Below are 26,515 nucleotides of genomic sequence, written 5' to 3'. Positions count from 1 at the left end.
TGGAACTGGTGTTAGATGTGTTCCTTGCTCCAAATGCTGTGAGGTTCTTTATTTTTCTGAACTGCACTTGTGTGTGGCAATTTGGCTATTGGGGGGTTTGGCTGTTGGGGGGTGTATGGGACAGGTTTGTTTATGGTCTGTGGTGGTGTTTGTTGGGGTCTCGGTGTCTGTGGGTGGGTAAATTTCAACCCCGAATTGTACTGGCCAAATTTTACTAGACTTCATTTTTACACCTTTATTTTTTCTTTCCCCATTTTTTACTGGCATTATACAAGGCCCTGTTTGGAAGAGATTTCAATATCAATATAGATGTCACAAGTGAAGAGGCACAAGGCAACACACTGTCAAGTGGTTGTTTAGTGTTACTGTGGATTCATTTTGAAAAGGAAGGAAATTATGAGAGGAAGTATGAGACAAAGATAAGGAGAGATCATCTCCTCTCATTGCTTTGCATCATCCAGAGCTGTAACCTTTTAAAAACAGACATAAGCAGAACTATTTTAGTGTTGTAACCAAAACCAGGTGCTAGGTTCACATACAAGACCAGTGCAAACATTCACCTGCGCACCTGAATTGACATTTAATATTTAAGGCTTTATGCCTTCTCTGTGTAAAGGTGATTTTTGAATCACCTTCACAAGTCAATGGGCAAGTCCAGAGAGTTTTTGGTTCAGAATTGAGAACTGTCTTAAGTTTCAGACAAACACAAACTTGGTTAGAGCAAGACACTGTTTGCATCAGGTCATTACAAAATACTTCTGAGCATAAGCAGCTGCTTACTGCATCGTCTGCATGTGAAATCACTTTGGAGAATGCTAGGAGAGTCGATATTATGGACTGTAGATACTGAAAACGAGAAGTAAAGTTTACTTTTTGGTTATTTTCCCCCCACAAAATCCTTCAGATGAAGAAGGTGGAGTGCTCTTAAAATATTTCAGGCAATATTTTGCTTCCTAACTTACACCCACACACAACACTGGCTCTTTATTTTTATTTTCTTTACAGGTGTATAGAGCTCAGCATCTTCACCTGATAAACCTTAGTTAGCCTCCTGATGAGCAGCAGCTTTGTCCTATGCTGGGCAAGCAGTGGCAGGGCATGGTGGGGCATGTGCCCCCAGAACGGGGCAGGTGGGGCTGGGGCTGCACCGGGCTGTGCGTCGGGTCAGCAGTGGAGGCTATAAGGGAGCTGCAACGAACTTTAGGGTGGCTGCAGCCCCCCACGTAGCCCACGCTCTGCTGCCCACCCCAGTCAGGGAGCACATGCCCTGCCTACACTCAGGGCGGAGGGATGGGGTGTGGTGTGGGATTAAGCCATTGTTCATTTGGGAGGCTGGGGTGTCTCCCACTGCTGTGTGCCGCTTGTCCAGAGGCAGCGCAGTGGCTCCACTCTGTCCTGGCTGGGTGAGCGGCAGGAGGGCATAGCCCCCACTTCCAGCACTTTCCGCTGCCTGCACAGCCCAGCACAGCCCAGCACAGCTCCGGCCCCACCGGCCCCACCGGCCCCACACTGATCCGGAGGCACGCCAACCCCACCTCCATGCCTTCCCGTACAGGTGGCGGGAGCAATAGTGAGAGCCACAGGACGATCTGCTCCCGGACCAGTGGCGTGCAGTGGCGGGAGCTGCCTTGCACCCCCCACCCCGGCTGGGCAGCTTTTGCCCCTGTCCCAGCCCCAGCTCTAGCCCCAGTCCCTCCCTTGCTGCAGAGGTATTGAGCTGCCCCCTCCCACCTCTTCCTTCCCTCCCCCACTACAAGGGACTTATCAGCTGGAGGCAGTTGTGTTCAGCATCGTAAAGTCAAAACTGGCATCAGAACCTTGAAATGGTCGTAAGTGCTGTTTGTCATAACTCAAAGTTCTAAGTCAGGGGCTGCCTGTAAAAAGACCCAATCCTGCTCCACTTGAAACCAAGGGAAAATTACTCCAATTTAAGATTGAAGTGTTACTGCATTTCAAAAACTTGCATGTGCTTGAAGGACTGTGACTTAGATATTTTGCTTGAAGTGTGAAACACTCAAAAACATTATATTGCTAAAATGTCGGCCAAACATTTCTGTATAAACGGAAATGATTTCGCTTCCATAGTATACGTATCTATATATTAGTTTAGAAAAGTAGTGCTCAATCTTTTTAGACTCAAGGCAGCCCTCAGAAAATGCCAGCTCTTAGCTTTCACTCATTTTTGGACTACAGAAAAATAGTAAAGCAATTCTTCTGTTGCAAAAACTCAGACTATAGTGTGTCAGAATGGTTTTGATGCTGTGAAATAATGTTTAAAATCCCTTGGTTTACTTTGTGAATCATGTGTAAATGTTTTCTCATGTAACAGTGCTAATATTGTGTAGCACCCTTAAAAGAAGCTTGTGGTACTGTGGTTGACACTGGCACATTTTAAACCAGTGATTTGCATGTTATCTATTAAATTTGAGAAATGATGAGTGAGGCACAATGCTTATGAAAAATAGGAGTGGTGTGCTTTTCTAGTATTTAGGTGGGATAATAAAAATTAACATGGAAAACTGACTTCTCTTTCTATTCCAGCTTTCAAAGACCAACTTCTCCAATAACAATGATTTCCGGGCTCTTCTGTTATCACTCTATGTCACATTCAAGGAATTTAAAATGCATGAGCAGATTGAAAATGAATACATCATTGGCTTACTTCAGCAGCGCAGTCGGACTGTGTATAACGTGCACTCGGACAACAAGCTCTCAGAGATGCTTAGTCTTTTTGAGAAAGGTTTGAAAAATGTAAAAGTAAGTTTCTAAAATAGGCTAACAGAAATATTTGTAAGGCCTTTAATTATGTATTAAGGAAAACTTGTCAAGATTATATATTAATCAGCTGTTTTTTTTCTAAAGTTTCTCATCAAACAAATGAAGAACAACAGTAACTCTCAGACTTCCTTGAAATGTTCCTTGAAATGTAGCAGATACTTTCCATTTTCCATAAGTAGAAAACACAGTGCTTATTTCATTTAGCAAAGTTACAGATTATCAAGTAAGAGTCCTGTTCACATGTACATTTTGAATTTTTTTCAGAAAAGTCTTATAAATAGCGCTCAGCCTGTGAGATTTAGCAACTGGCCCTGGGCTCTGCCCACAAAATGAGCTGGCTGCCTCCTCAAGTCCTTGTTGTAAATAGGGACCTACCTAAATTGCTATTTCACGATTTTTGTGGAAACAGTGATTTTGGGCAAGTTTCATGAAAAACCACAAGCTCTGTGCTTTTGGTGTGCTCGTTGCAAACTCCCCCCACAATAAACAAACATACCATCAAGGAGAAAACCATACAGAAAGCCCTGTAGTCTTTGAGCGCAGTGGGGGAAAGGCAGAGGGTGCCACGTAGCAGGCAAGGAGTGAGGGGCAGTGATGTAAGAGTAGACTGCTGCTGCAGTACCTGGGCAGACTTCTGCTGAGAAGAGGCTGGAGAGGGGTGGGGCGGGCTGGACACTGTGTATCTATCTGTGTGTGTGCCTGTTCTTGCCCCTGCCTCCCCAGCTCTAAGCTTGCAGGATGCTAGCCTGCCAGGCCCTCTGTTGCAAACTTGGGCAGGGGTCAGCAGGCAGAGTGAGTTGCTGGCTGCAGGGAGCAGTAGTGGCTGGAGGTTTCCTTGCTGGGGCGGGGTGGGAGGCAGCAACTGCAGCAACACAAAAGGAAATGGGTGCTGAGCCGGGGCCAGGCAGCAGGATGACAGCCTGGTAGCACAGCAATGTTCCTCACATGTGGTGTGTGCTCTGGCCCTGCTGCGAGCAGCTCCACTCCCTCCCAACCTTGCTCTGCTCCTCTCCTCCATGCTTCCCTTCCCCGCTCCCACCCCTGCTCTAAGACGCCAGGGCTTTTCTCCTTGCTCGTACGCTTGGTTTTTTGTTTTGTTTTGTTGTTTCTTGTGGGGGGCGGGTTTCAGTGAGCCACCACTTGGGGATGGCCCAAAACCGTGGCTTAATTACCCTGATTAAGTCGGGAGAAGCCATTAATCTACGCTTAATAATGTGTGGGTTAAAGGTTCCCTAGGTTTAATCAGGATAATTAAGCCATAGTTTTGGCCCATCTGACAGTCTGTAGGGAGGGGCGGGACTGCTGTGGCCCATTGGCCAGTCAAAGGTGTGTGTGGGCACGGAGTGGGGGTGCCATGCTCAACCCATGAAATTAGTGGCCAGCCCCAGGCTCTGCCTGCAAAATTAGCTGGCCACCTCCAAATTTGGTAGACCCCTAATTATAAGAAATACTCTAAAGGCTTTTCGAAATGTCATAATTTAAGTAGAAATGTGAGGTAAGATTAATTTAGCGTTCTGTTAAATGATGGAACTTCCATTGATTTCTGTTGGCCAAGACTATGAATTGTTTTACTAATATGCTAAGAAAGCTTACAGATTTTTATTTTCTGAAGTACATCTTCATATAATTTCATAGGTGAAAGGAATCGCTGTGTGTGAAGAACTGCTGCCTTGATATTTTTTCTTGCATTTGACCTATTAATAAGCCATCTCACTAAGGCCTGTTCCAAACTTTTCATATTTTTGAGCAGCAGTAAGTGATTGCCATCCTAATTTTCTTTCCCAAACAGCTTTCAACAAAATATAAATTGCTCCTGCTTCCTAGGCCTCAGTCCCCCTAGACCAGGGCTGTCCAATTTCTAATTGGGCAGGGACCACAACCACAGGTCCCAGGGCTGCTTGCCAAGGGGGTGCCCGCACCTCCCCCTGCTGCATTGTGCACTGCCCCGCCCCATCCCCTGTGGTAGGAGGGGGAGCCTGGAGACACTGGCTGCTGTTGTGGCTCGAGTGATATGGTGGTGGGGGATGGCTGGGCAGGAGCCCTAGTTAAGCCACAACTTAACCTGTTGCAGGCTCTATACAGCTGGTGGGTCACCAGCTTGACGGACTATTTCCTCTCAGTCCTCTTTTTTTTTTTGCTATAGATTGGTGAAAAGTGAGGATTTTTTGAACAAAACAACTCTAGGTCTAGAAGTGTCATACTTCAGAAATGCCTTTCCCAAATCACTTCAGATTTTTTACTTTTAAAATATATTGTGCTTTGTCTGCTGGTGCATACTGACATGGAGTGCATTGGGATTTTTATACAACTGGTCCTGTAGTGGAAATTCAGCTCCCTGATAGTGTTGAACCTGGTATAAGGCTGGTTTATCCTGTGCTTCTGAGTTTTACCCAAATAATAGGAAACGCAGGCCACACACGTATAACGTACATATTTTGTCTTGAAGCTTTTTTAGAAGCTACAACAAAACCTTTAAATTATACATATTTCTAATGTAAGAAAACTAGAGGGAGATATAGTCACAGTCTTGGTCATTTTTTTCCAGGCTTTAGTTGTTTAAATTTGCATTTAACTTGTGTTTTTCCCACCATGCTGTTGATTTTGATTCATTCCATTTGTTTCTAGAAATCAATTTTAGGAAAAAGTACAGATTGACTTCAGCCTGATTCCTTTCTGTACCAGTTTTTATGTAGCAGAGCCCATGACTACACTGCTGATATTGACTGTAATGAACATAAATTAGTAACTCTTATTTTGGTTCAGTCTGACCAGTCTACTTATTGCATGTTTTGGGTCAACAGAATAAGGCTATTTAGTTTCATCCCTTATTTGTCACTTTCAGCAGAGGAAAGAAAAACACTAAGCTGTCAGAAAGCACCTGATGACATCAATTGTTTTCTTTTTTTCCTTGAACTACTAAAAAATTTACTGTAAGAACTTGCATAAACTTCCGTCTGTTGCAATTTCTGGATAGACTCCAGGGCCAGTTTCTTATTACAATAATAATAAAAAAAGAGTAAAGCATTCATAGTTGAAGAAAGTAGGCAGCAAATGATCCATGACGTTAAAGTAAGTTGAATGTTTTAAAATTCTGACTGTTTTAAAGTAAGTTTCTGTAGCACATTTAACTGCGAAACTGTCAATTGTGATTTCACTTGTCAGCATTTTACTATCAAAGTTTAACATAAAATATATACTATTAAAAGAGAACTAAGCCAACATCACTTCATCAAAGTTCCCTATACAAATGTTAGAAATTATTTAGATTGCTTTGAACGTTTTTGGTCATGTTGTTACAGACTGGTAAGTTTCAGTTTTAATACTCTAAATTACAACTTTGCATATCATTAAAAACATGATAACTCACATATGAGTGCAGGGTATTCTACAATTAGGAAGTGATGTTGTACTTACTAATTTGACTAGTGACAAAAATGAGAAAATAAGATAGAAGTAATAAATACTGCATCATATTTTTTTATATTGAGAAATGTAGTTTATTTTAGTACTTTCTGGTACTTCACGATATAATTTACTAAGAAACACACTACATAATATAACATGTTTTAAGGAACTACTTTTAATATTTTTGAGAATCTGTATGTGACTTCTTCAGGGTTTGTAGGCCTAGCGGGGTTTGGAATAGAAAGGTTCTGTTGTATCTGGACATGATGCAATCTTGATTGTAATAGAAGAAACAAGCTAGACTACACAAATTGTAACAGAATGAATATGTTACAAGAATGAATATGCTAATGATCTTCTTACCAAAGATTTTTAAATAGCTTTTAAAATATATTTTAAATATTAATTCAGAATCTTCCTAGAAAAAGCTAAATCATGAATTGTGGGAGAAAAGGTAAATTATTTTAATTATTCTGGAGTGTAGAGAAGCTTAATATTTAAAGATTTGCTTTCTTTTTCAGAATGAATATGAACAGTTAAACTATGAGAAACAGCTAAAAGAAAGGTTGGAAGCCTTTACCAGGGATTTCCTTCCTCACATGAAAGAGGAAGAGGAGGTAGGTGGACCTTGCCTTAAAAATGACACTAGATTTTCTTATTTGGGGAGTTGAAAAGGCTGAATATGATTAAAGCGATCAAAGATACCAGAAGGAAAGACGTGGTGGACTGATGATTCTCAGTTTTGTTATAATAGGTTGGTTTGTGCCCATAGGAACTATGGGAGAATGGAAAGGAGATCATGGAAGGTAAATTGCCTATATTCTGGGTTTTGGTTGAGATATGAGAGAGAGAGAAACAACAGTGATGTTAAAATGACAGTGAAATCCTGGGCTCATTGAAGTCAATGCCAAAACTCTCCTGGATTCAGAATTTCTGAGTTTACTTACAGCAGATGTTGCATATAGTAGTCTTTTGACTTTAATTCAAAATACAGCCACAGTGCAGTCAACCAGATGTTGTTGCACATTATCACATGGTATGACATTAATCAGAAGGCAAGAAAATCCTTGGCATCTCTGTCTCTATCCAGATTGAATTAAAATCAACAAATTTTAGTTTACGGTACAGGAACTTTGTTAACAAAGCTCCATTTTAAAATACAGTATCTTTTTGTTGTATTGTATTTTCATTTACGTTTTGAGAGCTTACCAATCAACTGCATGCTTTCATACCTGCACGTAGGTTTTGCCTGCTTAGAATGGCATTTCAGCCTTTTATTGTGTTGTGATCTTGGGTGCTACAATATTATTAGCTATCATCCATTGGGGTAAAAACTGTTACCATGGTGAAGATGTAAATAATTATCCTTGTAATTTTAATTATATAATAACCAGAATCCAAGTAGTTCTGGCCTGGCACTTCCTTTTCCAGTAAGGGTTCCATCAGTTGTAGAGATTTTGTAATAAATTTGGATGTGAAATGAAGAATAAATAACATCTGTGATAAAAGCTGAAGGCATATTTAATTTTAATTTTGTGGCTGATTGGTTATGCAGGTGACATCTTACCATTGCTCATAAACAGAAGATGGAATTTAAAAATGTTTGTGTAGTTTCATTAATTCAGAGCTTCTGTATAATATTATATAAAGAGTCAGTAATATGAAGGACTCTTTTAATTTGGCTTCATCACTGTTTTGTTTAGGAATGCCTCCTTTAAAAAAACAACATCCTTTTCTTTTTTTGTGGCCTTGTGACAAAGTATTTAGCAAAATTCATAGATTTGCTGGAATCTGACAGGGCACCGAGCTTTTCTGCTGCTGCCTCGAACTTACGACCTTTCAGCTGTCAACTGTGCTCCTTAACGCCTGTACCACCCCAGCTTCCCATTAAGAAATAAATATTTGAAGACCTTAAGTGAAGAGAGAATATTTTGAGCAACATGTTTTTCATATATTATTCATAAGATATCTTACACGATATCTATGATATATTGTAAATTAATTTCCAAAGGAGACCATAAAATTAGCCAGAGATCTAAAAACACTTAAACTATACCAAATGATGAAGAGAATGCAAATAGGGATTTATTATTTACCATCTCTCACAATACAGGAACCAGGGGGCACAAAACGAAACTAGTAGGTGGTAAGTTGAACAAAAGGAAGTTCTTTTGTACACAGTTTGTACTTAGTGTGAAACTCATTGCCACCAGATCTTGTGGAAGCTGACTGTTTAGCCAGGGACTGGACAGATTCTTGGAGGAAAGAGGCATCAGTACCTGTTGAGCTGGGAGTTAGGGATGCAGCTTCTGAATCTGAGCTTTCTAGATCTTAAATCTGGGGCAGGCAATTATTTTGGGCAGAGGGCCGCTTATTGAGTTTTGGCAAGTCATCGAGGGCCGCATGATAGGCAGCCAGGGGCAGATAAATACGAATTTTCTAAATTTTTTAGGGGCCCCATGGGCTGTATAGAATGGCCTGGTGTGCTGCATCTGGCCCCCGGGCCGAATTTTGCCCACCCCTGTCTTAAATGTTGGAGACTGCAAGTGAGAGAGGAACACTGCAAAAAACCCTGATCATACCCAGTTCACTTTCTCTTTCAGCATCCGCTTCCTGCCACTGTGAGACACAGGGTACTGGGCTAGATGATTTGATCCAGTAAATGACAGTTTTTATGTACTCAGAAAAATGACTGTAAACCAATGTCTTAAGAATCAAACAACCACTCCCAAACTACTTCTTACACATACTTTATACTTTACAGACTGGTTTTACCAGTTTGAATGTTTTATTTATATTGAAAAATTGGGAAGCCTCCTTAGGAGAAAGAAAAGCCTCAACAGTCTGTTCAAGATGGAACTTAATACATTAAGGTTTTTTTCAACATCTTTCTCTTCATTGGTATTGCTATTTACTTCAGTGTTTTTCATGTGAGAGTCTCGGTAACATCTAAATTAAACAAGTTTAATTATTTCCATTTTATGTGTGGGAAGATCAAAGAAACAATTAATTCACTTGCCCAAGGCCGCATGTGAAGCCACTGGAGGTCAGAATTCAGGAATTCTCTGTTCTTGTGCATCAGGCTGGTCAACTTGTACTCTGCTGTAGGAAGTTCCTTTTGTAAATTACAAGAAAAATAGGGTTATAAATACTCTGACAGCACTGTCCCTTGTCACCCATGCCTTGTCATAGTTAATTGGCATGTTTCATTTTTAGGTTTTTCAGCCCATGTTGATGGAATATTTCACTTACGAAGAACTAAAGGATATCAAAAAGAAAGTGATTGCACAGCACTGCTCGCAGAAGGAACCTGCAGAATTCCTTAGAGGTTTCAGCTTCTGGAATCAAGCTGGAGAGCTCCAGAAAGTTTTGAAGTATTCTGTGGATGAAAAGGCAGATCAAGGTGAACTACTTTAAATTGGAGTAAAAGCAATTCTGAGTTTCAAAATCATGTCCAGGGAAATGATCAATTTACTGTCCATTTGCTAAATGTTTTATGGGTGATTTTTTTTGTTTGTTTGTTACAAAATGTTGACTTCCTTTAATAATGCAATAATGGGAAGAATCTGGCTGTTTAGATATGTCTTATACAGGTCTTTTACAAGTCATGTAAGTATGTACTCTGCTTCCCTCCCTGCCCTGTCTCCAGTGTCTGGCTTAGAACTAACACGGTGTTCTCCTTCTAATTTCACACTTCACTTTCAGATTGTATTTTCTGCTTCCAGACCCTGACTTAATTTTCTGGTTGAAGACAGTCTGGACTTTTCTCTCTTGATTTTTCTCAACCGAACGATGTCAGAACTGTCAAATGACAGTATTTTAGATAGAAAAAATTATTCTCCCTTGGACCTCCTTTTTCTAAGGATCCAGTGAGGGAGGAGAGAGTCAGAAAAAAGGATCTGCAAGATGCATGACTGTGTAAGGTGAAATGTCATGTTCACTGTTAGAAAGATATTTGTACCAATATCTAACTCCGCCTCAATTTTCTTTTATGAAACTTAATATAGGATGGATCACTTGATGAACACATGTATCTTACTGAATGTGAATGATGGAACAGCCCTAACACTGTCAGTGTTAAAATTTGTTCTCAGAATTTCCTAACAGTTCAAAGGGTAGTCTATGTAGCATGATAGACAGGTTTTTTTGGTATTTCAATACAGCCAGGGTGTCTTAGTGGGGAGGTAGGGAGGGGAAATGCAGCAAACCCTCTGGGAACTTGACGACCCTGAGCTGAGAAGGTGACAGTCCACCTTCAGCGAAAAGCAAGCGAAGTACAATAATTGTGTACATGAAGCAAACAAAATACGTGAATCAAACCAAATACAATAATTGTATTCTGTAATTCAGTCTGCAGTAGGATGTGAGACTACCTTTGAACTACTAAATCAATCAGTTTCTATCCTCTAGGCCATCCTGACACAAATTAAGATCATAGTTTAGGGTGTAGGATACATCTTTGGTTCTGAACATTCAGATGTGGTAAGCAAGTAGCCTGACAGAATTGGCTGTTGCCATCTCTAACCAGAGGAGGAATTTAGGAACGGTAAGATTTCTTGAACTTCTTTGTTTTGAGTTTAGTGAGTTTGGTATTAAAGGACAGTTGTTGGGGAAGCATATATAGAAGAATATGATTTTTGAGGGAGTTGTTTGTTTTTCATTGCAACCGTAGAAGAAAATCAGCTACTGTTATTCTGTTCCTCTTACACTGCTGGCTTTCTCTCTGAGAAGCAGCAACAGTATATATATTCTGTCTGAGAAGGACTTGCTGAGCATCTGGATCAGTTAATCAGGTAAACTTGTGCTTGATTGCATTTTTCTGTCTGGTTTTGGAAATGCCCTTTACTTGTCCTATACTTACATTGGAATTCGCAGAGGTTTGATGCAAGACACCATGGGTTGATTGTCAGTTGAACAGCTTTCTGATTAACCAGGTGTCTGACGTTCTCCATGAGCATCAGACTCTGATCTGTGCGCATCAATAAAAGTGTTTCTGAAAGTATGTATGCCAAAGTGGGAGTCTACTTGAACACATTTACCATGGCATGATAATCTTAATCCTCTATAGCAAGAGACAGTAGCATTGCCCTCTGTAGTTTTACCTAAAGGACTACAGAAGGCAATGCTACTACAGACTGTTCATGTTGAACTGCAGCTACAGTTACTGGTTTTAGTTTTGAAAAAGTGAGGGGTAACTAATATTTAGTCTTCAGATTATCTTTACACCTTTTCACACTCCTATCTTTATTATCCATATTTGTTTTTTTCATCTGGTTTCTCACTGATCAGATTTTTCATAGCATTACCTACAAAAGTTCAGTAGACTTTCTCTAAATATTTGTTTCATAGTGGCAAAGTTCTTATTTTTAAAAGGGGATAAAAGTATTTTTTTGAAATGTACACGCACACACTATGAAGGGCTGCTGTCTGCTTGCTAGCAGTGATAGGAAAGAGAAAGCTAGAGCACAGAAACATCATATCTAAGCGATACAAAATAATTTCCTAAATGCTCTGTAGCCTGTCTAGGGCAATGGGGATTGTTAAGGGAATATTGTTAGTGGTGGGAAAGCCCTGTATAGATTAACTCCAGGAATCAATAGTGAGAGACCCTAAACTGATATTCATAGACATCACAGGATGCCAGATTGCCATTTCTTTATCATGTAGAAGTTTAAAAATGTCCTTTTAACCCACAGGAATGAATGGGAAGGAAGTGTGAAGGGTTGATAGGCTTGGGGTGGGTTACCTCAGTCAAGAAGATGGAGTCAGTGGGCATGACACAAAACATGGTCCTCCTTAGAGAATAAACAGTCTGCTTGCTTAGCTGTAGGTGAAACAAGGCCATAGGGGTTACTACTGCTATCTGAAAATCCAGGGACAACCATGCATTCTGTTTTGGCAAAAGGCAGGCACATACATCAGCTGAAGGTGGAGGTGCTGCTTCTTTAAGCTTTCCATCACCACAGAGTGTATCGTCCATCTTAGCTGTGTTTTTGGCATCCAGTTCAGTTGCTTCCGGATCCATTTCTTGATCATGTTTCAGAACAAGAATTTGGGCATTTAAAGGAAATAGGAAGTGTAGAACTGAGTTGCTACAATCTGAAATAGGGTTTGGACAACAGTTAGGGGTTTTATTTCTTTTTTTTAAAATCAAAACAATCCACACTTCTTTCTGTCTTTTTTTAAACCTAAAAGTAGTGTTTTAATTTGAAAGCTTACTTACAGTTGCATTTTATTCTTATAACACTTTAGATAAAATGGAAGCTCAGATGCAGAAATATAACCTCATATTTCTTAAACGCATGTATTCTGTATTTCAGAAACTGAAGTGACAGGGCATACCACAAACATTACTCATCTTCCTCCTGAAGTAATGCTGACCATTTTCAGTTACCTTAACCCTCAGGAGTTGTGTCAGTGTAGTCAAGTCAGCACCAAATGGTCCCAACTGGCTAAAACTGGATCTCTTTGGAAACATCTCTACCCTGTTCGCTGGGCCAGAGGTAGGTTATCAAAAGTTTCAGTTGTCTTTTAAAAACACTTCAGGAATCTACAAAAGCAAGACAATCGCTGTTGTTTTGTATAATGCATCTAAAATAATTTATTTGTAGAAACTGGCCAAAAAATGACATTTGCCAGCTTAGTTCAGGGTATTAGAAGATATTCATAAAGAAACATTACGAAGCAGTACAAAATTAACTTAATTTTTGATAGCAATCAACAGATAGCTCATCACTTGTTGGTTAGCCTTAATCCTGATAACTAAGACCTTTTAATATATTGTGGGTTTTTAAAAATATTTTAAACAGTTATGCTAGTTTAGTAGCAATTTCATTTTTTGAGGTTGGAAGAGATAGTTGTAACCATTGATGATAAAATACTTTATAGTTGTGTTTTTGTTGCTGGTTAACACAAAAACTTTTTTAGTTTTCAAAAGTTTTCTCTGGCATGTCGTTCCCAAGACTAGAATTAACTGCAGAATTGAATGCATATGGCACATCTCAAAATTAGGGCCCCCTCTAGACATTCAGCTAATGTGTGATAGGATTTGATACGATCTACAAAAATTGTGCCTTCTGCCATGTCACATAGCAGGAGTCATGATTGTGGGATCCAGCATCAGCTTCTATAGTACCTTATTGTCAGTAAAGGGGCAACCTGGGATTGCCATCCTGGGCTCCCCATGCACAGACAAGTAGAAAGGTCCCACAGCTGTGAGTCCCATAGCTGACGTGACTGGTAGCTGTAGCAGTGCCCTGTGGCTGCCAGGACTGTGAGTCCTGTGGCTGCAGACTCTCGGTCCCAGCAGTGCTCTATGGCTACTGGAGTCTGTAGCTGCAGGACTGGGTCCTGCAGCACTCCACAGCTGCCAGGGTGGAGAATCCTGCAGCTGACCGGACTCTGGGTCCTGGCAGCTATGGGACACTGCTAGGGCTGAGAGTCCCCTCAGCTGTGCATGGTGCACCCATATGGCTGGGAGCCCCATCAGCTGATAGGACTTGTGTCCAGAGGGAGAGAACCTGCTACATATACAAATTAAAGCTGAATAGAAACCAGATATAAAATTATTACACATTTTCCATCTCTAACTTTATAGCTGGTTGGACCTTTTTATCAAGTGATAGTTAATTTGCACATGTAGCCTAATTATACAGTTAACCTAGTAATTGTGTGATACATGTGATGTGTAGATGGGGCCTTAGTTGTCTATTTTAAAGTGACAGATATTAAAACCTATCCTTCTAGCTTGTTTTTAAATTGTTTTCCTAAAAGTTTGCATCTCAAAACCATTGCATGAGTCTGAAGACTATTTAAGAGCACTAGATAGATTTAAGGGCACTTTTACACATGCTCCGGTGTGTGTTTGTGTGTATGCTTTAATTAGAACACCACAATGTTTCGTGTATCAGTGTCCTTGTGCTTCAAAATGGTGGTGGGGGCACTTGAACTAAAGCTTGTTTAATGAGGTTTAGTTCAAGTGCCCCACTGCCATTTTGAAGTGTGGGGACTCTGATACATGAGATGTGGGAGGCTGGTGGAGCATGGTAATAACCACACTCCAGCAGACGATTAATTGTGTCTGCTCTGATGCCCTGTAATTACAGTGCGTTGGAGCAGCCACCGCACAGGCACCCAAAAAGAGTAACTTGATTCCATTGTAGTAGGACTACGATGAGGTTTCCACTAGACCATATTGAAGTTTCACACACTCTCATTAATTCTTTTTTTAATTACTTAATACATTTAAGTAGATATTTTATATTGGTTATAGCTTTACATTTTTAGTAGATAGAAGTGTAATATGTAACAACATTTAATAATGAAATACAAAGCATAATGAAAGCTTGTGCTGTTCATTCCTTTATGGCTTGTAAAGACAGCCTCAGAAAGAGTTGTGCATGTGTTTCAGTTGTTTAAACACTAATTTTGGTTCTGGCTTTGGCTGGTAATCCTCTCCTAAAGAAGTTACAAGATGCTCAAACCTGAGCACTCATCAGTTGACTGGATAGGCATTTTTTAGCAAATGCCTATTTAATAGTTTTTTAAGAAAAATGCTTCACAAAACATTTTAGAATTTTGAGATTTTCTTTTAAAGATTTTCCTTCTTCCCTTGAGTTGAGCTTAAGGAAAGCTGCAGCTGAAGTTTCAGTGAATGGGGAAAGTAACTCAGGTTTCTGTCTGTGGGAAGTTGTTATATTTTAACTGAATACATTTAAGTGGATCACTTGAATTGCTGCACACCCTTGTGTAGAACCATTTAGATTTGGTTTAGTGCTTGCTATAACTGGTTTGTATTGGTAAATTTAATGAGCCAAGTTATAGTGATTTAAGCAAAGAACAAACCGTGTTGCCCGTGTAGGCTTTTGCACAAATTTAACTTAGTAGATTCGCCATGGATGTGCAGTCTGTGGCAAGCTGTGGACACATTTAGTGGCGCCCTATCCAAACAGTGGCATATTTACCTTTGAATAAATCAGGGCTAAATTCAGTGCTTTCATATAACTTTCAGTGCAGAGCCTGCTTGTTTCTCAGGCTTTAAAATGTACAACTTGTTCAACTGCACAAAACTACCACAGTGATTCAGGTTTATTTTGCCTCTCCAGTCTGTGTTTGCAGTATTAGTTTTAAATACTGTAACTTTTCTAATCTAAGTAATATCATAGAGCAGGGGTGTCAAACACGAATTGGTCATCTGGTCCATAGAGCTTCTCATGGGCAGGACCACCCATCTCTGCAGGCCACATTCAGTCTGTAGGACCTGTCATTGTAGCTGTTGGAGCCCCTGTAGTGGCAGTGTGGAACCCTGCTGTTTTGGTGTGGTTCCAGAATGTAGGGGTAATGCTGCTCCCTCCCTCCCCCTCTCCCCTTACCTACCATCAAAATCAGAGGTTTTAGTCACTGCTGGCAATTAGGTTTGGTGGCAGGGGAGAAGTGGGGCGAGTGGCAGCAGCTTTAATTCCCTGGGGCTTCTGGAGCTGCACCAAAGCAATGGCTCTGGGAGCCACGAGGATTAAAACTGATGTGGGCTCGAGCCCATGGGAGACACTCTTGCCTTAGAGCAGGGGTGGGCAATTACCGAGTTTTGGGAAGCTGTCAAGGGCCGCATGGGTAGCCCCACTCCTTGACAGGTGCCCCGCCCCCTGTCATCATCTTGTTACTAGAAGTCCTACCCCCTGACCCTTGACATTTGCCACCAGAAGTCCCTCCCCTTTGTCCTGGAAGTACTCCTTTCAGCAAGGGGTTTTGCTGCCTCAGAACCAGAAAAATACAAACTATATTCTAAAAAGCGATCATCTATAACATTCATTAATTTGATTTGAAAAAATATTTTTGTTCTGATTTACATGCATTTGTGTAGTGTACATAGGGGTGATTGCACAATACCTTCAAATGAAGTCTTACACATGTATATTGTGTGGGAGTGGATATAGGTTTGTGGGGGCTATGGGTGTGTGGGTATGTGGGGTGTGGGTGGGTATGGGGGGAGGGTGATGGTTTTGTGTATGGCAGTGCGAGGGGAAGTGTAGGTGTATGTGTATGGAGGGGTGTGCATGTGGGACTCACCCCATGAACACACATGCACACTCTGGCCTCATGTCTGTGTGTGTGTGCACACTCTGGCCCTGTGCCTGCGTGTACACACACGCACATACTCTGTGCCCCTGTGCCTGCAGACACGTGCATACTCTGCTCCTGTGTCTGCCCACATGCGTGCACACACATACACACCCCTACTAGTGCAGTCCCGTGCTCTGTGGTCCAGGGATGCAGCCGGGATCCACAGCCACCTGGTTCTAGAGCAGGGCAGGGGCAAGAAAGCAGAGAACTGGCTGGGGGTAGGCCGGGCTGCTGAAGCCTGCAAGCCTGCTGAGGGCTGCCTCTGGGTCCTACTGTCCCTGTCTCCAGTCAGCTTTGAAAGGGAGCCGGGGCAAATAAATATTAACTTACTAAATTTTTTAGGTGCTCCACGGGCCAGATAGAATGGCCTGGTGGGTCAGGTTCAGACCGCAGGCTGTATTTTGCCTGCCCCTACCTTAGAGGCTCCTCGTAAATATTGTAACGATTGAATATAAAGGACACAAGCAGCAGCAACCAACCTTCCTTCCCTGTCCCTGCCCAGCCCACCAAATAACAACTACTCTACCAACCTTTTGCTTTAGAGTAAGCAACACTCAACTAATTGATATTTCACTGCTACCATATAAGCTGTTCAAATAAGAAACACAGTTAATTCATACCTGTCTGGCTGTCTTGTAGAAAATGAGCTTTTCTAATGGAATGTATAATTGAGAACTTATGACCTGTAGATGCAGGAAGTAGGCTTGTTTTCTTCCACAGTGGTTGCCTTACGACCAAATGCCATGATTAGTAAATCCTGGGGATGTTTTTAATAAAAAAGAAACTTGTTGATTTAAGTCATTTCATGGATTTTCCATGGAACGTCAGGGTTGATTACATCGAAGTTTAGTTTTTGAATTTTAGAATGAACAAAATCCAAATGTTTCATTGATAAGCTCTCCTATTCTGGAACATACCAGGGGAATAATTAAAAATCCAAAAAATTAGATCTCGCTTAAAGGCAGAACAGTACATTAACTTAACAGTGACTTCAGGGGCAGATCCAGAGAGAGCAGTGGTGCAGTTTCACCCTCTTTAGGACCACACTGCAAGAGCAGCAGCTGGGGACTTCTTTCAAGTCCCTAAAGGAGGTGAAAGTTCCCCCTTCTTTCTGCTCTTGGCACCCCCTCCCTTCCCCTCTGTGCCCAATGGCATGTCTCTCCTGTCCACTACTGCCAATATCCCCAGCAGACCTGGGGGCAAGGCAAGCTTCAGAGTTGCTGCTACCCTGCTTCAGCTGGGCTGTTTGTGGAGACAAGCTCAGCAGAGGACAGTGGCAACAGTGGGCAGGTCCCTCCTCCTTGGCCAATCCCCCAAGATGTTCCCCATCAGCCAAGGAGCAGAGCAGGATGGGGGAACCTGCCCACCACCACTTGTATATCCTTCCAAACCTGACTTCTGCCCCAGTGCGCAGGGCTTCATCTCCAGCTCCTGGCTGCCTTCCACCCACTCGGCCCACCTAGTGCGATGAGCAGCTACCTGCAGGCAGCAGCATGAATGGAAGGTGGCCAGGAGCTGGGGAGCTGGAGCCCCGTATGCTGGGGTAGGAGCCACCAACTGCAACTTCCCCCCTGCCTGGAGCTGTGCAGCAGGGGTGGGAGGATGAGGTGGAGCTGCTGGAGGTGTGGGGAGCTGAGCAGTACCTGAGCAGCAGCTGCAGCAGCAGCATTGTGCATGCTGGCTGGGGTCGGCGTGGTGCCATTGGCAGGCAGGATGCAGGCTGCCCTGGGCAGGAGTGGGTGGGGATTGGCTCCATGCGGAATGCCATGGGGGCAGCCACAGGCTGGACTAATTGATTTGCGGGCCAGATCTGGCCTTTGGCCTGTATTTTGCTCACCCCTGATCTAAAAGCTCATTCCAACTTCAAGTAATGTTAAATAAAAAAATCCTAAATGTCATTTCCTTAGACCCTAACATATAAAATCTACTTGTTATTGGAATTTTCATTTTTAAAGACCAAATGTTTCTTACAGTATTTTTTCATTTATTTCCTTTTTTGGCTGGGTAGGTGACTGGTACAGTGGTCCCGCAGATGATCTTGAGACAGAACCTGATGAGGAATGGGTAAAAAATAGAAAAGATGAAAGTCGTGCTTTTCAGGAGTGGGATGAAGATGCCGATGTAGATGAATCTGGTAAGCAAAATATAAATTCAGTTGCTCTGAAAATTCATTCATGATAAAGAAACAGAAATCTTGAAGAGGTGCTATCGTACTGCTATAATTTTACATAGAGGCAAATACAGATAACTTTAAAAAGAACAAAGCTTTATCTTAATTGTTTTTATTATACATTCTGTTATGAATAAATGGCAAAGCATATAACCTAGTTTGAATCTGAACTGTTATTGGCCAGTTTCAACTGGCAGCTGTAAATGAAGATTAAACTACTATGCTTAAAATTAAATGAATTCTTTACTGAGTCTTAGGCGTTTAGCTCACAGCTTTTATATGTTGCAGGGTATAGTAGGTCTTCAGATATATTTGCTCTGTATTAGCTATTTGTACTCTATTTCTCTTTACAAAGGCAAAGCAGTAGAAGCATCTTCCACCTCCGTTGTTGATACTCAGTCGCCTCTCAGTTAAAAAAAAAAATGTCAAAAACAACAAAAGTCCTTTAAAAAAAGAAATCTGCAATTTGATAGGTGCAAATTTTGTGACTTCGTGCTGCTGCAGCCTGGCTGTGAATTATGCTCCCTATCTCACATTTGGTGGCCTCCTTTCCAGCTCTCTGCTTTTTTCATCATGAATTGAACATTGGGAAGGGCAAGGTTGTGGGTGTTTTATTCTAGCCTTTTCTTTTTGACAAAAGATCCCCATCTCAAAGATAAATTTAGAGTAGTACATCCATTTGGTATGCAAGTTCCATGATAAAACTGACTTTAAAAATACGGTGGTATAAAGACCACGATCTTTGAATCCTGTTAGGTACAATGGAACTTTTTGATGGCATACTGTAGTTTTCTTACTGCTAGCACTGTCTTTGAGACTGCAGACCTTGCTGTCTGCTTTGTAGACCACGTCCATGATCCTGTGTAATCTGTGGTCTGATCAGTTCAGTGTGCCGTATATGGGATTACCAATGCAGAGGTAATTGGCAGCTTTACCTGCTGCATGGTAAGTATCGTCAGTCCTTGTATGATGTGCTGTCTGTAATTAGTAAAAATATTTAATTACTATGCTTCTAATTTAATAGTGAATGGTATTTGAATTGCAACTCATTTGAGTATTCATTTGTGTCTTGTCTCTAACAAGATGCAGTGAGCCTCAAACAGCTCCAGAATTTTTGGTGTGAGAGGACCACAAAACACAGAGTAGTGTGCACTTTACCAGTTTAATTATGGTGGTGTTTTAAAGTTTTGGAAGCAATCTGTAAAGTTCGAAATCGTGCACAATCTGTAAGAAACATTCCTCATCCTTTCTGAGCTCTTTAGCAGCAAGATAAACCAATGGTAGACCTACATCTTTGCAGCCTGCTCCCTGGAGCCAGATTTCAGTAAAACTTGTGTTTTTATTAATTTCTTCTTTGCATTATCTCAGGTACAAAATTTTGTAGGCTTTCTAAACCTATGGTTTGTAAATCCTGGATGTAAGAAGGTGAGATGAACTTTAAATTGATCAAAATTCATTATTAATTTTTTGTTGTTTTTTTTCCCCCCTTGTTTATTTTGTAGAAGAAGCTGCGGAAGAGTCGCTTGCCATTAACATAGCACAGAAGGAAAAACATTTACTTCATGGCTTAATTCATAATATTCTCCCGTATGTGGGCACTTCAGTGAAATCACTAGTACTGGCCTACAGTTCAGCAATTTCTAGCAAAATGGCAAGTATTGTCAACCCTTGTATGTTAATAAGTATGGTGTACCTTCTGTAATCAGTAAAAATATTTAATTGCTGTGCTTTTAATTTAAAAGTGAATGGCGTTTGAGTTGCAACTCAAATGACTGTTCGTTTGTCTTGTCTCCGAGATTCCCCCTATAAGCTGCTTGCATTATTTCTGTTTGTTCTTCCTTTTCTAGGTTAGACAGATCTTGGAACTGTGTCCTAACTTGGAATATTTGGATTTAACTCAAACTGATATTTCAGACTCTGCATTTGAAAGGTTAGCTACTTGTTTTTAAAACACAGTATTTATAGATTTTTTTCCTGTTGAAACAGCATCAGCAATGCAGTGACTAGTACAGAACTTATACTTCAGTAACCAACAGTCATATTAAAGTAACATTAATTTTATACCTAACAGCGAGCAAAGCTTATAACCTTGGAATGGAATGTATGTAAAAGCTTTTGTTGTTTTACTGTTGTGCAGAATCCTGAATATAACCACACATAAAAACTGAATTGGGTTGTAATGTTAAACCTCACTCTTGAAGATTTGCTAGGGATGTTGTGATCAGGTAGAATAGAGCTCTGTTCATAAGGAGTTCTGTTGAGTTTTACAGAAAAGGCTGCAGAAATTTTATTGACTTCAGTGAGGCACTAGGGATGTGAGGCCTGCACTAGTTTGTTATGTCTTTGTGCAGATTTGTAGTCTAAAATTACATGTTTCAGTAGACAGTGTGTTTTCATGTGGGGATCATGAGGATTACAGGGTCTATGAGATATACTAAAAGAGCTTGTAACCAGTGAGAGAGATTTCCTAGTATAATATGTAAGGTCTATTTCATATGTTGAACAGGTAACAATACTTTGTCAGCTGTGCTAGAAAATATTACAGCTTTCTAAAGGCTAAAAACAGTGAGCTCTCTAGAAAGATGCAGCCTCTGTGGAAGTTACTTGATACAGAGTTCTTCATTTTTGTTAGAAGAACAAAGACCCTTGTGCCTCCCACAAGACACAGTGAGCCTCAACCATCTCCACCCACATCATTTTGTCAGGCATCTGGTAATAGTTACAGTCCTTGCCCCAGGGTACTTTGAAGATGCAAACTAACTTTTTTTTGTTTTTTTTCATACAACATTCTCCTGGAGCTTCAGGAACTCAAAAGTAATTCCCTGCTTTAAATACTTGCAGTGGTAGAAATTACAATTCATGAACTATAAGTCTTCAGTATTTTTAAAAGGACCACATTTCATGCATTTCCAGGTCAAAGTATATTCCCAAGTTTGCTAGCTCAAACATGCATATTCCCTGCAGTACATTTAGTAAATTAAAATTGTTCTGCTGGCAATTGCATTTGTGCAACAAGAACTACTGTTTGAATTGTCCAACTACATTCATTTCTCTTGTCTACAGGCTGTCTTGTAAATCTATTAAACCGTTGTGGACAGTTGTGGATCTCTGATGGCTAATGTTCCTATTTTACCATTCTATATTGCAGTAACGTTATTGAATCTGTTGTGTTCTCTGTTCCTTTAGATGAACTTAGTCTTTTTGGGTGCATACACATCAGTTCTTGCTGCAATTGTGCTTTGAGCAGGGGGTTGGACTAAATGACCTCCTGAGGTCCCTTCCAACCCTAATTTTCCATGATTCTAAATCGTGTACTTGATGCTAATGAATTATTTTCTTTCGGAGCTGAAGCAATTGCAGTATGAATATTAGTATTAGTATTTAATTTCTTTGTGGAAGCCAGAATCTTTCTTGCCTAGAGAAATAGTTTGTTAAATCTTTTTATTACCATAACTGTACACATTTTTCTAATTTCAGTTGGTCTTGGGTTGGCTGTTGCCAGAGTCTTCGCCATCTTGATCTGTCTGGCTGTGAAAAAATCACGGATGTGGCCATTGAGAGGATTTCCAGAGCTTTGGGAATCCTGTCAGCTCACAACAGCAAAGGAGCACCAAAAATTTGCAGAAACAGGAATGTGAAGACTGTATGGCGAAACAAGGACAATACTATGCAGTCCAACAAGAAATATAGTTGTTTGCGTGACATAAATAATGAAAATCTTATCGAGGGAGAAGGTAACGAGCGTAATTGGAGTAAGCCTGTCAGCTCTGAAGGGTTCAGCTCTGCCTATGTCTGGATGTTAGATTCAGATGATCTGGCTGATATTGAAGATGCTGCAGAATGGCGACGCAGAAATGTCGAGGGACTTTGTTTGATGGAACCAGCATCTAATCTTAGTTGTCCAGCATCTTGTTATAATAAAGACATTTTTGGACTAAGGACTACTGTCTGTTGGCAGCAGCATTGTGCTTCTGCTGCCTTGACATATTGCGGACACTCATTTTGTTGTGCTGGAACGGCACTAAGAACTATACGAGCACTTCCAGAGCCCTCTGCACTGTGTAAAAAAACAGCAAGGACTAAACAGTCAGAGGGAAAAGACTTGGCATACTCTGGGTGTGAAAAATCAGATGAAGAGACTGCACGAAGTCTTCAGTTCCTCAGTCTGTCTGGATGTTACCAGATCACAGATCGTGGTCTCAGGTAAGAAATTGACAACTAAAGTCAAAGAGCACCTTATATTTCTTGTGTTTGTTGACATCAACTGGCTGATGATAGGGTGAGTCTCTTCAGGAAAATGTCCAGCTTGTTTTTGAAACACTCATTCAGAAAATTAAAAATAGACATGTTTTCCTTTCAGTGCTAGTCCATTTGCATATTTCCATTGTAGGCACATAAGCATATCAAGCACTAAAGCTTGGAGAGCTCTTTGTATTGTAGCAGTACCCATACGGTATGTTTATATTCTCCCTCTTCTTGTGCTCTGCACTGAATGTGTAAAGGAAGCCGCGTACAGGCTCATAAGTAGTTTCAGAGGGAGGTCTGCATCCCTCCCATCCAGAGTTTTTCTCAATTATGTTGGCTTGAGGGCATTCTCTTTTCACCACATTCAACTTACAGTTTTTGGTAAGCCTTGTGCCATTTCTTATGTACCCTTGAGAGTACATTTCTTGCCCCTTTCTATTTTTTCCCTCTTTTTCTGTCTCTGTCCTTTAGCAGTCTCCTATGCCTGCTTTGCTGTGTGTGTGCTTCAGCTGTGTGAGGACAATGGGTTTTGTCCAGTGAATTGGGATGTTTCCCAGCACAGCTGATCTACTTCATTTGGCGACATCTGTTTATACTTTTATTGGGAATGTGCACATATAAACACACAAAGGAGAAGGAAAAGTCCTTTATTGCTGATTTGAGTTTTTTGAGATGTATTTCCAGTTTACACCTACATTTTCTGTCTTGGGAGACCTGATGGCCTGGGAATTGAGGCAGAATTAATACAGTACCTTTTTATGACCTAAGTACAGAGCATGGGAGATGCAAGGAAACCTAGGGCTCCTATACACATGCAGGAAGCTTGTTCTAGTGTGCTGGAACAGACTCTATGTTGGAGTGTCAGTGCAGACTTGAGCATGGAAATTAACGCAATCCAGCAGCCTCCAGCATCATGTGTATCAGTATCCTTGTGCTGAAAAATGGTGGCAGGGTGCTTTAAACTAAAGTTTGTTCAATGAGTTTTAGTTCAGATTGCCCCGCTGCCATTTTTCAGCATGGAGGCACTAATACATGTGACTCTTCGGGCACTTTTAATTAATGCGGCTCTCCAAGCTGCGCTAATTAAAGGCCCCCCAAACACCTCTCAGAGCACATGTATCAACACCCCTACACACACAACTAGTACTATTCAGACAAAAAAAAATGTTTCCTAGCTCAAGGAGTTGCAGCACACATGCAGTGGAACTGTGTGTACAGACAGTGTACCTCAACACTTCATTTGCTGGTAAGTACCATATTTATTTGCATACCATATGCATCTTTTCCCAGGAAATTGACTATCCAAAGTTAGGATGCGTGTCTTAAGCAAACTGATTTCCGTGGCAGAATGGAGGCAGGGGGATGCTGAAATGGTGGCAGGGGGCAGTACCAGATCACCCATGGCTGATTTCTTTGGCCTTATGAAGCAGGAGCAGAGTTGGTCATTAGCATCACTCTCCCTTTCCTGGCTGCAGGGCTAACAGCTACAGGTTTGACTCTGGGTTGACAGTAGTGGTGTTGTCTGAGCAGTAGGGGAAAAGTGACACTGACAGCTGGACTCTACCTCTACTCCATGTGGCTGGTGGGGATTAGCCCTGGGGGAGTTGGACTCTGGAAAAGTCTTGTTTTAAATTCATTCTGCCTTCCCAAAACAAGGTGCATCTCTTCTGCAGGGGTATGCCAATTAATATAGTAACTATGTTTGAGCAGAATACCATTCAGTGTTGCACTGTCAACTCGTATATGGGTCTGCAGGAGTGTGCTGCTACCAAAACTAACAAAAAAAGGAAGGGAATGAAAATACTTTTTTACATGGGGCAGTGTTTGGAGAAAAAGCCAGGGTGGTTTTGTAGTTGTGCAGCCTCTATGAACACAAAAATTAGAATTAGGTATTGAAAATTCAGAATGATGTAAACTGTGAAAACTCCATGAGCTCTTCTTTCCTCAGAAGCTATTCAGTTTGATAAGGAAATCTCCAGAGTACCGCTATGCAGTCGGCTTAATTTAGGTTTGTAAGTTGAGACATTCCTCCATTTTCATAAAAATATGAAATGCATTCGCATAGAGATTTATTGTTTTATAAAACGACCTCTGTTTTTGACATAATATCTACATATCTTCCCTGTAGCAATTCTGAGTTATAAAGGAAGGTTTCATGCAGTTACTTTTTCAGGTTTTATAACTGAATATAATTTTTGACTTGTGACACTCTATTTGAAAATTTGCTGCAGCTTTTCCATGGGAGACTTTTTTTTTATTCCCCCAGAAGATATCTGTACATATCTGTCTCAGGTTGCATTAACATTTAATTAAACAATAGTTTAGGGTAGCCTTTGTGTTATGAGATTTAACTGTTAATGATATACAAGCATTCGACAAGAAATTTATTGCTAGGTTTTCTTGCTTAGTTTAGTTTTTAATTATGTATAGGCAGGTTTTCAAAAATCTAAAAGAGTAGTAAAAATGTCCTTTAAAATGTCCAAGCATTGGACATAACTTTATCTGTGCCCAAGGACAAATTGTGTGAGAGATTATTTAGTGTTTAAAGGAAAAATACGGAGGCGGGAATCTTAATGTGGCTATTAAAATAGCTCCCTTAGTTTAGGGAAAACTGAAAAGGTTTCTTAATATGTAGTATAACATCCATTAAAACTTTCAGTTGTGTAGTGCTATTGTGTGTTCTTAGACTGCTGGTCCAAGTGTGGTACCTGAGGTTTCAGTAGTACATTAAGTAGTATGACCAGCTCTTTTCAGCCTTTCCCTGTTGAGAGAAGTGTTTGCTGTGGTGTGCCATGCTTTCACTGGGTGTTTAGGGGGAGTTACAAGGTTGTGTTGCTTTGTATTATTAGAGAAAGCAAAATCAAAGAGAGGTTTGTGAGGTTTCAGGTTCCTTTCACAGCCCTGTGCAGGTCTGTCTCCTATGCAGTGGGCTTTATACTTCTACAAAGTTCCATTGGGCCTGAGGAGTTTAGTTAATGACCGTGGTTTTCATTTCAGAAGCTTCGACAGTTTTAAAGATTTCGATCGAGGCCATGTAGTGTCTTGAAGATGCAGACTGAAACAAGATCTTGAACTTAAATTTTGAATTCTCTGAGGGAACCATAGTAGAGTGATGTGTTTCAAGTAACTTAGTACTAAGTGTAGAAGACTTCACATCTAATATATGTATTTGCATTGCTGTAGTCCAGCTGGGAAACATGAAAACATGGATAACTAAGGCATTGAGGTCATCTGCCTGCAGGAGATATATTCTTCTAGCCCAGTGGTTGTCAGACTGTGGCATGATGTACCCCTGTGGATATTTGGCATACTTTTAGAAGCTACATGGGAGGAAGAAATGGCAAATCAGAAGAAAGAAAAGGGAGAAGTGTAAGTGCAGGAACAGGAAGAAAAAAGCAAATGGAAACCAATTCTACAGTATCTCTTAGGCCTTGCCAGATCCAGAATCCTGCAAAGAGAGGTGTGGAAATAATAACATGCACTGAAGGGGTGGCTGCACCCCTGCTCCCCCCTTATGAGGGCAAGGAGACTAGCAATAGGACACTTTTTGTTTTAAGTCTGGCAAGACGGTAAAAATAATTCCCTCCTCCCTCCCATTCTCCTGTGTGCTCAGCAGCATGGCCCCTCCCCCCCATATCTTTCCTTCCTTGCCTCTTTGCTGCTGCTGTCCCCCAGCCCCTCGGTCAGCTGGGGTGGTCTCTGGAGCTGTTCCTATCCTGTGGGGTTGCACAGGGAGCCAGGTTTAGAGACAACAGTGGCAGCTGACAGGTTCCCTTCCCTTGCTCCTGTTCTTGGGCT

The 26,515-nt window shown here is 41.0% G+C and overlaps 1 protein-coding gene across 1 annotated transcript in view; it reads left to right on the top strand.

The window, feature by feature from the left end:
* Positions 1-26,515, top strand: part of FBXL5 (F-box and leucine rich repeat protein 5) — a 65,698-nt gene that overhangs the window by 19,414 nt on the left and 19,769 nt on the right. Inside the window, exons 2-9 of the mRNA XM_006270611.4 lie at positions 2,542-2,757; positions 6,705-6,800; positions 9,400-9,586; positions 12,504-12,686; positions 18,311-18,436; positions 19,975-20,123; positions 20,320-20,402; positions 21,950-22,675. Of these exons, the coding sequence (XP_006270673.2) occupies positions 2,542-2,757; positions 6,705-6,800; positions 9,400-9,586; positions 12,504-12,686; positions 18,311-18,436; positions 19,975-20,123; positions 20,320-20,402; positions 21,950-22,675 (1,766 nt within the window). The remainder of the gene's footprint in view (positions 1-2,541; positions 2,758-6,704; positions 6,801-9,399; positions 9,587-12,503; positions 12,687-18,310; positions 18,437-19,974; positions 20,124-20,319; positions 20,403-21,949; positions 22,676-26,515) is intronic.

Source organism: Alligator mississippiensis, chromosome 2 (assembly GCF_030867095.1).
Source record: "Alligator mississippiensis isolate rAllMis1 chromosome 2, rAllMis1, whole genome shotgun sequence".
In the NCBI taxonomy this organism is placed as follows: Eukaryota; Metazoa; Chordata; order Crocodylia; family Alligatoridae; genus Alligator; species Alligator mississippiensis.
Note: the sequence above shows the minus strand (reverse complement) of the source record. Positions and strands in the feature narration are given on the sequence as shown.